The 13,840-nt window shown below is 36.1% G+C and overlaps 3 protein-coding genes across 3 annotated transcripts; 2 read left to right on the top strand and 1 right to left on the bottom strand.

The window, feature by feature from the left end:
• Window positions 1-2,791: 2,791 nt before the first annotated feature.
• On the bottom strand, window positions 2,792-5,217 carry LOC127951354 (gamma-crystallin N-A-like). The gene is made up of 3 exons (XM_052549205.1): window positions 4,781-5,217; window positions 3,559-3,704; window positions 2,792-3,147 (listed from the first exon to the last, which is right to left on the bottom strand). The coding sequence occupies exons 1-3, from the start codon at window positions 5,045-5,047 to the stop codon at window positions 3,012-3,014; spliced, it is 549 nt and encodes a 182-aa protein (XP_052405165.1). The 5' UTR covers window positions 5,048-5,217; the 3' UTR covers window positions 2,792-3,011.
• Window positions 5,218-6,685: 1,468 nt separating this feature from the next.
• On the top strand, window positions 6,686-9,263 carry LOC127951355 (CD59 glycoprotein). Its single transcript, XM_052549206.1, has 5 exons — window positions 6,686-6,768; window positions 6,853-6,966; window positions 7,272-7,324; window positions 8,745-8,867; window positions 8,975-9,263. Exons 3-5 carry the CDS (start codon window positions 7,273-7,275, stop codon window positions 9,082-9,084), a joined length of 285 nt encoding a protein of 94 aa, XP_052405166.1. The 5' UTR covers window positions 6,686-6,768; window positions 6,853-6,966; window position 7,272; the 3' UTR covers window positions 9,085-9,263.
• A 2,960-nt stretch (window positions 9,264-12,223) lies between these two features.
• On the top strand, window positions 12,224-13,548 carry LOC127951506 (cytotoxin homolog Clbp-3-like). The gene is made up of 4 exons (XM_052549401.1): window positions 12,224-12,245; window positions 12,353-12,430; window positions 12,785-12,904; window positions 13,198-13,548. The coding sequence occupies exons 2-4, from the start codon at window positions 12,382-12,384 to the stop codon at window positions 13,311-13,313; spliced, it is 285 nt and encodes a 94-aa protein (XP_052405361.1). The 5' UTR covers window positions 12,224-12,245; window positions 12,353-12,381; the 3' UTR covers window positions 13,314-13,548.
• Window positions 13,549-13,840: the final 292 nt, after the last annotated feature.

The raw sequence follows: 13,840 nt of genomic DNA, 5'->3' as shown, positions 1-13,840 counted from the left end.
TTAGTTAGAGATTACTGTCTTTTTACATAATATGGTCTGAATTAATAAAATAAAATAATACGGATGTGCGTATTTGCCACTATATTATATATTTTAAAGCACATTAAAATTAACCCTGCTTTACCATTGGACTTGAATATAAAATGTCTAAAGCTAAACTGTAATTGATTAAAAATAAAATGAACATGTCTGTGTTCAGTTTGTGTTCAGTTGTACTGTTCAAACTGTGCTATATTAGACTGAACTGTTTTCAAATGTGGCCTGATACTAAACTACATCATTAATGATGACCTGGACAGACTTAGTGAAGTAGTCAGTGCTAAACTCGGTCATGTCAAACGTTTCTTCTCTACACAACCAATCGATGACACAGTGTGAGAGAAACCCCCAGTGCTGCTTGACCCCAGAGGTCACGGCTTTGTCTGAACACCCCCCCCCCCCCCCCCCAACAAAAACATTCCTCCCCCAGGCCCCAGATACTCAGCTGTCATGAACAAACCCAGGATATTCTCCTCAAACAGGCTTTCCAACAAAACGACTCGCACTTATGTCCAAGCAATGTGATTGTGTTACCTTGAGCTTAAACGAGCTGCTCAGAGAAGAAAAATCAAACATGCATCTGATCCCAATACCTACCAAAAGTTCACAACAAGTGTCAAATCTGTTTTAAAGGAATAGTTTAAAATAATACTAATAATAAAGTAATACAAATAAAACAAAAAAATATACTCATACTCAGGTCATCCAAGAGTTTGTTTCTTCATTCGAACAGATTTGGAGAAATGTAGCATTCCATCAATTGCTCATCAACAGATCATCTGCAGTGAATGGGTGCCGTCAGAATGAGAGTCCAAACAGCTGATAAAAACATCACAATAATCCACACCACTCCAGCTCATCAGTTTACATCTTGAGAATTGAAAAGCTGCATGTTTGTAAGAAATAGATCCATCATTGAGATGTTTTACCTTCAAACCCTTGCTTCGGGCTAAAATATGCATTTGCTATCCATAATATTGCTTTCTCCAGTGAAAAAGTTTTCTTCAGGAGAGAAATAGGCAAGTTCAATTTACAAGTGAATGGCATGTTTTCCGTAAAAATGTTTGTTTTGGGTGAACTATTAAGCAGTCAAGTGTTACTTTTGTATATTTGCATACTTAATTTTTGTATATTTTTATTTTTATATATATAATTATATATACATTGTGTCTGTGTGTGTGTCACATTACCTTGTGAATATATAATTATAAAGTGATGCAGGACTGGGGCAATGTGGGCGGTGTTTTATTGTGTTGCTATGAAGTTGTTAGGGAGGTTTCGGGGTGTTCTTTTTCATGTCTTCTGCCCCCTGGTGGATAACTCATATTCTTAAGTAAAATGCTTAACATTTCCTGTGTTGGAATGCATATGATTTTTTTGCTGTGAAATGTGTGTATCCAAAATATTGGTTATATATTTTCAGAGGTAACTGGGAATGTTTTCGTTTTTAAAGAACATTAATAATATGGAGAGAGAGAGAGAGAGAGAGAGAGAGAGAGAGAGAGAGAGAGAGATCCACTTGAGTTCCTAAATTTCTATCTCTAGAGTCAAACAGGCCTAAACTAAAGAAAAAAGTGAGGAATATTAAAGTGACCGTGATATCTGTGAATTTCTTTGCTTCTTCTACAACAAGGCAACTAAAGAGCACTGAAATGGAGCAATCAGGAGGAAAACTGTATAAAGCAGAAGACACTGGTATCAGTTCACATCCAAATAACAGACAGGACTGAATCTCCATCTGTACTGCATTTTAAAATACTATTACAAATTAGTGAGACAGAATTAGAAATATATTTTTTTAAGTTGAAATATTGTAAAGTATAGAAAACTAGCCGCAGTATGAGAGTGACAGTAAAAAGTGACGAAAAACAACAACAAGAATGGAAGGCATTGCAGGAGAGCCCCTCACCCACTCCAACACACCCACAGAATATCAGGAGCGCAAAAGACAAGAAAGCCTATAAATACAGCCTGCTGAAGAACAACCCAGAGACGTTTCACAAAGGGGACAGAGCCATCATCACTGATCTGCTACTCTACACAACAGACTGCAATCTTTGGCACACAATCATCTGTAGAAACTGTACTAGAAACATTACAGAAAAATAGGAATCTGCAGTGGCAGACAAATCCAAATGTATGGAGAAAATGACACTAACAAGGCATTTCTAACTGAGAATATCTACCATAATGGAACCATAATGTTCTAGGGAAACTTCACCAGCCTGAAAGCTCTGGCAGAGGCTAAGAACCGAACTGGCCATCTAAAAGTATCTTTCTAGACAGATTTTATCCTCACAATCGAGATGGTGTCAATCTAGCCATCGAGAACATCAATTATATATTTGAATATTAGGCAATTTATCAAATCCTCTAAGAAAATCCTTAGAGGCACACATTAAAATGAAAAAAAAACTATTTGATGTAGGCTGTAAAACCATGAGGAAAATCACACACACACACACACACACACCACCACCACCACCACACTGAATTTTAAATTGTTCAGAGAATTCATAGAATTGATTTATTCTATTTTATTTAATTATATGCATGCATGTATTTATTTATTATTATTATTTTAAATACACACCTGTTATAGATTCAGTGTAAACACTTTGCTTTGGCAATACATTGTAACAATTGTCATGCCAATAAAGCACATATTGAATTCAATTGAATCGAAAGTGAGAGAGAGAACAGCAACTTTTTCACAATTCACTTTTATTTCAACTCACTGCCTCAGCACAAATACAAAATAAAACAAACAAGAATATGTCTGTGCTAATTGCATTTCCTTTTCAAATAACTGATTCATCAATGAAATTCCATGAAGATAAAAAGCACATAGCTGTGTGATTCAGTAATGTACATCAAAGTTTAGGTTCATTTGATTTATTATTTGGGGTAAGTATACTTTTTTAAAACATAGATTTTCCTTTGTAAGTGAGGCTGTTTTGGGATGTAACGGTTTAGAAATAGTTAACCACCCTGCGGATAGACTGGATGTTGGGATTCTCAGCTTGCCAATCAATAAATGAGCAGTAGTTTCCTCTTTCCACTATGTACATTCGGCCACGATAGTCCGGCTCCTCATACATCACCCAACTAAAATTGAAGAGGGGGAAAAAAGAGAAATTATTTTGTTTTCAATTTATTCTTCTATATGAATGACATTCAAAATTGATGACCATTGTTACATTTGTACATCATTTAAATTGCATTATTTTAAGTTTGCAAAACATGCAAAATTAGTTTTCTCAAATACATCATGTTGCATATATTTAATATGCGAAACTTGATGCAAATAATTTAGCATTAAAAGATTCTGAGTTTCCGCTCTATGTACTTTTTATCAAATTGCTTTAAACAGCTTACAGTTTTGCTACAGTAGAGGTTAAACAGCTTTATCTTATTCTGTGCATTAGACATTTTTAACAATTCAAGGTTTTTTGGACATTGGAGAAATACTTGATAACTAATAAAGCATCTCTTGATGTTTGGCCCTGAAGAACTTACGCTCCGTCTCCGTAGACTTTAAAGGAGTTGAGGCAGTTCTTGCTGAATCCGGTGCTCTGGAGGAAGGCACAGTCGTCACACAGTTCAACACACTGACCGGTGAAGTTCTGACCCTCATAAAGCTCCATCCGGTAGTGCTCCCCGTGCTGACAGACACAGACAAGCACATTAGGGGGAAGTCGTGGCCTAATGGTTAGAGGGTTGGACTCCCAATCAAAGGGTTGTGGGTTCTAGTCTCGGGCTGGACGGAATTGTGGGTGGGGGGAGTGCATGTACAGTTTTCTCTCCACCTTCAATACCACGACTTAGGTGCCCTTGAGCAAGGCATCAAACCCCCAACTGCTCCCCGGGCGCCGCAGCATAAATGGCTGCCCACTGCTCCGGGTGTGTGCTCACAGTGTGTGTGTGTGTTCACTGCTCTGTGTGTGTGCATTTCAGATGGGTTAAATGCAGAGCACAAATTCTGAGTATGGGTCACCATACTTGGCTGAATGTCACTTCACTTTCACTTTCACTTATAAAAGAGGTGAGTATCTAATTTAAAAAAAATCATACAGTCAAGACTATAAATCTCAGAGGTCAGAAGTGTGACCCTTGATGGCATGCAATGTCCAAAATTGTTTAGTTTTTTTACATATTTAAGCATTTTGTAATTCTATACTTTTACATTTTTATTTAAATTTCAGCTCAAGTTGTAATTTGAGTTATTTTATACATAAAGTTAAACTACAGTAAATGAAAGTGAGAAATGTTGGCAATTTTTTAGAGTTGTAAATAAATCAATATTGCATAAAATACAGTTGCGATCTTTGTGCTTCTGTCTAATTCAACTTTCTTTTCTGGGTTTAGATGTAGTATTGGTTTACTCTAATAACCTTGACACTTTGTCCCACATTGCACAATGCAATTAACTGATAAATGATCCCAAATGGACTATCAAAGGTTAATAAAAATGTATATGAAAAACTTGATTTAAACAATTTAATGATGTCATGCAACAGTGCAGCATGCTACTGTTGTTTAAAAATCTTCTTAATAAAGTTTATTGGAGTATGTTCTACATGAAAATATAATTCCAGTTTTTCTACTTCAACGTCACACTCAATTCAGTGTGTCACGCTGTCGTTTCTCTGTAATTGTTTATGAAATTAACTAGCAATGGGTGAAAATGGTTTGTCTTAGCAGTACTCTTCATCTTTTCATGAAGTGTTTTGATCCTCACCATTTTGATTGGCTTGCAGGAGCCCATGTGATCATTGTGGGCGTTCCAGCGTTGGAAGTCGGGATACTCTCCTTTTTCCAGGATGTACTGCTGTCCCTTGAAATCGGGATGATCGAAACACACCCAGGCCCCGCTCTCCACACGGATGGAGTTCACCCTGTTCATGAAACCACGGTCCTGGAAGTTTTCACAGTCTCCAAACACCTCCAGCCTCTGGCCTGTGAAGCACTTCCCCTCGTAGAACACTATCTGGGAGAAGAGGAACATCTCTTGGTTTATTGAGTTTTTTGATTCAGCTACAGTCACCGGTGGTGAACAGACTCTGTGAAACTGAAACTACATGAGATCACAGCGTGAGATTCATTAATCAACATCACACTTTCCATCTTGTGAAGTTTCTTACTCCATCCTGGCATCTACCCAGCAGAGCATATGGAGCAAATGTAAGTTAGAATAGCTTGTTTGGGCAACTGCATTAATCAATTTATGGTTTTACTTCTGAATTTTTTTTTAATGAAATGACAATCTTAAAAAAATGTATGTTTCAAATTGATTAGAGAAAAATAAGGCAGTTTGTCGCAGTGAAATGTCAAATGCTGGAGACATTATCTATATTTCATTATATCTGAAAAGATAAAGTGTCTTGATCTTAATCAAGATCACAGTTTGATCTCTAAGAGGAAATTTGTTCACAACAGTGAAAACCTCAAACACAGACTGCAGAAATATACAGTTGCATTTTGACATCACCAGGCTCAACAATAATTTTTGTTCCATATAATGTAAAATCTTTGATTTCTTAGTTATGCACATGTATTTGCAGTTCGGCTAAACATGAATTTAACTTTTCAGTTGTCAAATTCTGCTTTTTTTATATCTTTCACCATAGTTAACAAAGTTGAGGTCGAAATTGCAAAAAATAGTTTGTGATAATCAGGGAAGCATCAGTATGAATGGGCTGAAAAACATTCAAATGTCATAATGTATAATTACGTATTCATTATAATTCCCAGCTATTAGAGCAAATTAAAAACCTAATAAATTATTTGTTGTAATATATTTATTTATTTATTGTTCGAATAGTTATTCAACTTTTTTCATTTTATTTTATTTCAGGTTTTCTTTTTTCTTTTTTGAGGCCACAGGTAAAAATATGTACATAATGTTATTGTTGAGTTCTGCAGCATGGAATGTGCGCACTTGGATATGTAATGTAAATGTATGCATTCATTTAAGAGTGCATTAATTTGGGTGCATGAGATGCATATACTGGTACTGTAGATATGCAAGTGTACATTATGCAAAAAAATTTTTTTTTTTTTTTTTTGCCAAAATCTATTGCAAAATGTACAGTATATATATGAAACTTTATCTTTATCTTTAGCTGGTCAGCAAATGACAATATACCCTGAAATGTACTACTCACCTTCCCTGAATACTGTGACATCGTTCTCTGCCCGGATCCTGAGCAACTATCCAGTGGAGTGACAGAGAAGAGAAAGACAGAGAGAGCAACCGGAGGGAAACATCCGGACTGTCTGATATATGTGGCCTATACGCTCTGAAGAGTTATCGCGAGGTTTTACCCACAAAAGCGGCACAATGGAGAGCTTAGCGATTTCTGCATCATGGACAGTTTCTCTTGCACTGCTCTGCTGATATCGGAGTTCAGGAGGGCGAGAGGCACAATGGCACAATCGACTGTTAAAGCTCTGATTTACTGTCAGTGTTTGGGTGCGAGAACGACTGCTGCTGCTGCTGGAACACAGTCAAAACACAACACAGCTGAGGAACATAAACATGTCCATCCATCCATCCATCCATCCATCCATCTATCTATCGCTCAGTCTATGGTTCTGCATGACCCCAGCTGCATGGGAAGCTGGAGGAAGGATGTTGCATACATCTACATCTCTACATGCGATTACACCACAGAACAACACCCTGTAAACAGAAGAGCTGGGAACACACAAAGTCACACACATAAAGTTGAGAAATGTTGTTTCATTTTTCTGTGTAATGACCATATATTTATCTGTGCTGCATATGACCAGGGCTTGGTCTGTTTGCAGAAAGAAAGACAGAGAGGAGGGAGCTGATAAGAAACTGTAGGATAAAACTGAGGTTTCATATAGTCATTCAGACAGAGAGAAGAACAGTTTTACTCAGTCCAACGCCATACAAAGGTGAGTTACACTTTACACACAGTTTTATTTATGGAAATTATTTTGTACAGTACATTAAAACATATAAATAAGCAATGCACGCATCATAAATCACAAGATAACATCTGGCAAATATGACTTTTGAGTATAGAGCTGCTTCAGACTAATTAGAGTAATGGTCTGTTTTTGGTACATTCAAGATCCTTTGCTTTGGCTTTGGTTGGTTGTTGTCTAGTATTTTAATACTCTTGTCTTTTTACTTTTTCTTTAAATGTAATAAGTGTAGACATTCAACAGTCGCTTCTCTTCTGCGGTTTGTTTTCCAGAATGATGAAGTTCCTCATATTGTCTGTTGTTCTTGTGCTGGTCGTGACAGGCGGTGAGTGAGATTATGGATCTATGACAGACTTGGGATCTATGACGCATTGTAACTATGCAATGTGTGCTGAAATATACATGATAATAAACATACAGGAAAGGAATATAAGAAAAAATATATTCAGAAGTTTAGTACTGAAGTATTGCATAGCATGTGAGCAGGTTTGCATTTCTGGTGGAGATGAAATGTCTGAAATGTCTGCAGGAGAAGTACAAAAAATGTCCAAACCACAAACACAAAAGGAAAAGACTTTCTTACATAGATGGTTATGTTCATGTGCATTGAAATGTAAATGATTTTAAAAATGTGTACAGTACATATGTGCAATATTACCATAAAATGTAAGAAAATGTTACTGCAGGTAACCTTTACATGTAGAAACATTAAGATGAGTGACTCACAGACTGAAATGTATTGCAGTTATTAATGCTTATCATCTGCAGAATAATAGAACAATCAGTTACACTCTCAGGAAAAAAGGTATAAAAGCTTTCACTGGGGTGGTACCTTTTCTAAAGGTGCACTTTTGTACTTTATAGGTAATATGTACACTTTTGGTACCAATATGGACTCTTTAGGTACTAAGGTGTGACCTTTGAAAAGGTACCGCCCCAGTGACAACTTTTGTACTTTTTTCTTTTATGAGACTGTATAATAATAACAAGTGGGGTCCAAAAGTCTAGAAATACACCGAAGTTTAGGATTTTGAAAATGCAAAAAATAAAAAAATAATGCAAGATTAAGAACAGTGTACTTTATATTTTTTATCAAATAAATACTAAATCAAACAAATATATAAAAAATATGAAGCCTACATATCCAAATCATTTCCAAATTGGTGAGTATTGAGATAATCTATGATGCACTGACTGAATATGATGCATACACTTTGTGTGATGAAATTTGCATGAATGGATAAAAAGAAAAATAGCATTAATATGCATTTCTGCTGGAAATTAAATTCCTGAAATGCTGGACATTTTTAAACAAAGAAACATTGCACTGCAAAATTTCAAACACTGTACTTACTGTAATACCTTCTTTAAATCACAAATAATCTATATCTATCACAAATACATATATTTAAAAAATTATGTTCAAATATGTTGAAAGTCAAGATACATACAACAGTTTGAAGTCAAATGCAGTGTGTGACTATTTATTTTCTTGTCATAAAACAGATCATCAGATCAAAAACATAAAGGAAAATAACCTGTGTGGACAGGTTTTGCATTTCTGGTAGAGATGAAATGTCTGAACATGTGTCACATGTGAGCAGCAAAAACTTTCCAGACCACAGCGTTAAAGGTTTTAAAATACTTTTATTCAGTACACACAGGGTTTATGTACATGTGTTGTAAGCTCTGTGTTCATGCACAAACGTGAAGTGTGAAATCAAATAATGTCCCGTGTGTTTAAGGCTCGGCTCTGGAATGCCTGCACTGTGTCCCAGAGAAAGCAGGAGGGGCTTGCGAGACCACCTTCGTAACCTGTCCACCGGACAAAGACGCGTGTGCCACTGCCAAGTTCAGCAGAAGCCCATGTGAGTGATGAAGCCCACCAGATGAAGCCATCTGTTGATTTCAATGGGATGACAATTAGAGTTTGGAAAACATTTAATCAAATGTCTTGTGGTTTTGTTTGAAACAGACGGACATTACCAGAAGTGCATGTCCATGTCAGGCTGTGAGATGGTGAAACAGAACGCTTTCATCAACATCAAGTGCTGTCAGAAGGACTTCTGCAACACCTTTGACTGATCGGTCGCTGCTATATATCTGCATGCTCATAAAACAGCTTTCAATGTAATATAGTATGAATCTAGTTACATGTGTTTATGCATGTTTTTTGTTGTTGTTGAATTTCTGAATAAAAAGTTGGTATGTATCAAGTTGGTCATTAATATTCAAATAAAGCATGCTAGAATTTGTGTTGATTATCTGATTTACTTGCTTTGTAATACAGATTTCATACAAATACATTCTCACTTCACAGAAAATTGTTTGTATTTGTAAATTATTTAAAAACAACATTTATTTATATCACAAGCTGAAATATATAGCAGTTTTATTAGTGCATATACACTCACCTAAAGGATTACTAGGAACACCTGTTCAATTTCTCATTAATGCAATTATCCAATCAACCAATCACATGCAGTTGCTTCAATGCATTTAAGCCGAGTTCAGACTGCACGATTTTCAAAGTAGTCGGGTCACTGTTCTTTTCACACTGCATGACTATCTCGGCCAGCATTCAGTCACTGCTGTGTTCACACTGCACGATGGATCGGCGACAGAAGGTTTCACACTGCATGACTTTAAAATAGGAAGAATAGCCGACAGCTCTGTCTGGCATGCAAACTGTGTTTCACAACCAAACACCCACGAGATGTGACAAGGAAACAACGCGATATCACACGTGCAAGACCGGAGTTTTCATGTGAGACTGGGATAGCTCAGATGAAACGTCAAACAGACACGGGTGCTCCTGCTAAATTTATACTAATTTATTTTCCATTTCATGGGTCCAAATAGACCGAGAAGAAAGCCTTTTTCTGAAATGAAGCCATACTTGCTGATATTGTGGTCTATAACTCCTCCCCGAACTCCCCACTGCTCTGTATCTTGCGCTCTCATTGGCTGTCGGTCATTGCGATGTAGTTTTCAGTCAGAACACTTTTCAGACAGCATGATTTTGAATCGCCGACAAGTCCAGATATTTAGCATGCCTTGTTGATGCTAGAGGTCAGAGGAGAATGGGCCGACTGATTCAAGCTGATAGAAGAGCAACTTTGACTGAAATAACCACTCGTTACAACCAAGGTATGCAGCAAAGCATTTGTGAAGCCACAACACACACAACCTTGAGGTGGATGGGCTACAACAGCAGAAGACCCCACCGGGTACCACGCATCTCCACTACAAATAGGGAAAAGAGGCTACTATTTGCACGAGCTCACCAAAATTGGACAGTTGAAGACTGAAAAATGTTGCCTGGTCTAATGGGTCTTGGTTTCTGTTGAGACATTCAGATGGGAGAATCAGAATTTGGCGTAAACCGAACGAGAACATGGATCCATCATGCCTTGTTACCACTGGGCTGGCTGCTGGTGGTGGTGTGGGGGATGTTTTCTTGGTACACTTTAAGTGCCACGGCCTACCTGAGCATTGTTTCTGACCATGTCCATCCCTTTATGACCACCATGTACCCATCCTCCGATGGCTACTTCCTGCAGGATAATGCACCATGTCACAAAGCTCGAATCATTTCAGATTGGTTTCTTGAACATGACAATGAGTTCACTGTACTAAAATGGCCCCCACAGTCACCAGATCTCAACCCAATAGAGCATCTTTGGGATGTGGTGGAACAGGAGCTTCATGCCCTGGATGTGCATCCCACAAATCTCCATCAACTGCAAGATGCTATCCTATCAATATGGACCAACGTTTCTAAAGAATGCTTTCAGCACCTTGTTGAATCAATGCCACGTAAAATTAAGGTAGTTCTGAAGGTGAAAGGGGATCAAGCACAGTATTAGTATGGTGTTCCTAATAATCCTGCAAGTGAGTGTAATTTGCATACTAATAGGGTCATAATGAGAAAATACAAAGGGGTTAAGTTTCAGAACTGAAAAAAATGTAAAACAACAACCAGAACATAACTGTGCAATTTATCTCAAATAAATCAATTAACAATATAAACATAATAATATGGTATGAAATGATATAAATATTTGTGAAATATTACATAAAATATGAAATTATAAATAATATGTGAAATTTTCAAATGTAAATATTTTTGAAACCGAGATTTCAATGGTGAGGTATTGTAAAAGTCATAATTTTCCATGATGTCAAAATCAGATGTTTGTTACGGTTCTGATGCATTCATCATGCATTTGATATGTGATCATACTGCAAAAAAAACGTCTTTCCCATCTAAACATTCTTAAATCAATACACATTTCTTTGAGAAGTAATACATAAAAACACTAAAAGTCATAAAATATTTTTACTTATTAATATTAATATTAATACTTAATATTTTTTTATTTTGCTTTTCTAGTAAAGGTATGGATTTCTAGATGTTTGAAATGTAAAACAAGACAAGAATACTAAGAAAATAAAATATGGTAAACCACAACTGCTGTTTGACTGCCATATAGATCTGATGAGCTTTACATCACATGTTTTTACATTACATAATTAATCACTGCTTGATCAAAAGACGGTCATCTTTCATTCCATCTTATCTGCAGTTAAATAAACCATGAGCAGAGCTAAATTCAACAGACATTAAAGCCGTGTGCACACATGAACCTTGGACTTGAAATGAACTCACACTCATTGAAACATTTCAAACGCAGTAAACACTTGTTGAACAGATTCAGACTCCGAACAACCAGCAAAAGTGGTTCATATCCAGTAAACTACGTCACTAAAAGACATGTAGTAATTGATCTCTTGATCACCTGTCCCCCTCGGGATCTTGTGTTCCTCAGTTTTGTTTTACACAATATTGAACTTTCCTGCCAATCCTCATACCAAAGAAAGCATTTGTCATCTGTCAGTGCCTGTAAACCATCCATCATCTTCTCAGACCTTTCATTCTTGAGAAAGAGGAAAACACAACCACAATAGATTAGTTAGATATCCAAACACAGTTGATATTTAAGAAAACTTCCTTAATGGACTTAAAATAAGTGGTTTATTGTAGTAGAACAGGATCTTGCACAAGCACATGATTATTGAGTGTCTGTGAACTCATTTTAACACAATAATCTAGTTTAAAACACTTTGGGAATTCCAGAATTACTGGAAATGATTCATTCCTGAGTACATGACAGGTATATAAGAGACACACACGGGTGCTTATTATAAACTTACAATACACCCAATACTACATCACTTGGGAGGTAAGTTAATAAAACAACACACACAGATATTGATAGATTAGTTTGTTTCTGAATTGCATTCATTTGTTGGTCTTTTCCCACTCTTATTGGTGACTTTTAATTATAAGTAATATTTTCAGCTCTGATCGACAGAATAATGAAGACTTTGCTGGGGGCCCTTGTTCTTGTTCTGGTGTTGAACTACGGTGAGTTAAAAGTTGCTAATTTAAAGGTTAAACATTAACATTATTCAACTGAGAGACTATTGACTAATTATATATTTTACCTATTTTACATTTACATTTTATTTAAAGTTTAAGTAAACTTATGTTTTTTTTTTTTATTAGTTTGTATTTTATTTATATATGTCTTTTTAGTTTTTATACATTTTTGTTTTAGTTTAGTAAATGAAAAAAAGAGAAATGTTTCCTTGGCTAAATTTTTTCTTTTCTTTTCTTTAATATGACTCTGATTGTGCAAACTGTTAAAGAACTCATGCTCAAGACTCTAATAAAGGTTCAGTGCTGATTTGGTGATAACGCAAGCACTTTGTGTTGCAGGATGTGCCCTGAAATGCAACAACTGTGTCCCTTTGAGTGGGACGCGCTGCACACAAACTCAAGAGACCTGTGGCTTTGGAAAAGACGCCTGTATCGCGGCCAGATTCAACTTCTCTCCCTGTGAGTTTAACCTTCCTGTCAGCTTCACACTGTAGACAGATATAAATGCATTATATTATTGAAGAATGTTCTAAAATACGGTCAACTTCAAAATCTCACATTTAATTCAGAATGTACCACAAAAAAAATGAAAATATACAAATAAAAACTAATTCAAACTATTAATGAAAACTATAATAGTATCTCAGTGATACATAAATAACACTGACGGATGCTACCAAACTGAACCTGTAATGTGATTCTTTGCATTTTAGGAAAACCATGTTTGATTTTGATGTCTCTGTTTCTTCTAGTCATGAGCTTTCGGAGATGCAGCAGTACGACGGAGTGTCTTATTCTCTCGAGTAACACTGCCATGAAAGTGAAATGCTGCCATTCTGATCTCTGCAATAACATGATCATCATTTAGACGGACTTCTGTCAACTCAGAACATGATCCTGCCATGTTTACAGTAATACAGATTTAGTTTATGATATGAATTACTCATGTTGGGGATTTATTTCAGCATTTGCCACGGATAAATAATTTTGGAATATGTGAACAATTTACAATTTAACTGAAAAGACTAACTCAAATTTAAGAGTTTGAATAGATGCATGTTTCTGAAATTCAAAAGTGAAATAAAGTTATTGCACCAGCTAAATGGCCATTTCCTTGTTAATGACACAAGCGTGCAAAGTGATATTTTTTCGACCAATGAAAATGAACTCAACTATTTGCATGGAGCCACATTGAGATCTGCATTTAGGTTTGAATCATATATGGCCTTGAAAAGTTTCTCAAGAACTAGAATCTTTAATACTACTTGAGTTACGTAATATTAAAATGTTAGATGCAGTTGTTTTTATAGAGGGAAACGAGATACATTTCATGTTTCAACGTTGTTTGTTCTCCAGACATTCCTCTTTTAAATAAAAAGTGCAGAGTGACCAACA

The sequence above is a fragment of the Carassius gibelio genome, chromosome B2 (assembly GCF_023724105.1).
Source record: "Carassius gibelio isolate Cgi1373 ecotype wild population from Czech Republic chromosome B2, carGib1.2-hapl.c, whole genome shotgun sequence".
NCBI classification, from domain to species: Eukaryota; Metazoa; Chordata; class Actinopteri; order Cypriniformes; family Cyprinidae; genus Carassius; species Carassius gibelio.
The sequence above is the reverse complement of the archived record's forward strand: the minus strand, read 5'-3'. Positions and strand labels throughout refer to the sequence as shown.

Excerpts from the sequence above, each read along its gene's own strand:
- LOC127951354 (XM_052549205.1), bottom strand. The coding sequence starts at position 5,047 with ATGTTCCTCTTCTCCCAGATAGTGTTCTACGAGGGGAAGTGCTTCACA. Across the intron at positions 3,705-4,780 it reads CCTGCAAGCCAATCAAAATG|CACGGGGAGCACTACCGGAT; the intron begins GTGAGGATCAAA and ends TGTGTCTGTCAG. Across the intron at positions 3,148-3,558 it reads AAAGTCTACGGAGACGGAGC|TTGGGTGATGTATGAGGAGC; the intron begins GTAAGTTCTTCA and ends CTTCAATTTTAG.
- LOC127951355 (XM_052549206.1), top strand. The coding sequence starts at position 7,273 with ATGATGAAGTTCCTCATATTGTCTGTTGTTCTTGTGCTGGTCGTGACA. Across the intron at positions 7,325-8,744 it reads TGTGCTGGTCGTGACAGGCG|GCTCGGCTCTGGAATGCCTG; the intron begins GTGAGTGAGATT and ends CGTGTGTTTAAG. Across the intron at positions 8,868-8,974 it reads CAAGTTCAGCAGAAGCCCAT|ACGGACATTACCAGAAGTGC; the intron begins GTGAGTGATGAA and ends TGTTTGAAACAG.
- LOC127951506 (XM_052549401.1), top strand. The coding sequence starts at position 12,382 with ATGAAGACTTTGCTGGGGGCCCTTGTTCTTGTTCTGGTGTTGAACTAC. Across the intron at positions 12,431-12,784 it reads TGTTCTGGTGTTGAACTACG|GATGTGCCCTGAAATGCAAC; the intron begins GTGAGTTAAAAG and ends TTTGTGTTGCAG. Across the intron at positions 12,905-13,197 it reads CAGATTCAACTTCTCTCCCT|TCATGAGCTTTCGGAGATGC; the intron begins GTGAGTTTAACC and ends TGTTTCTTCTAG.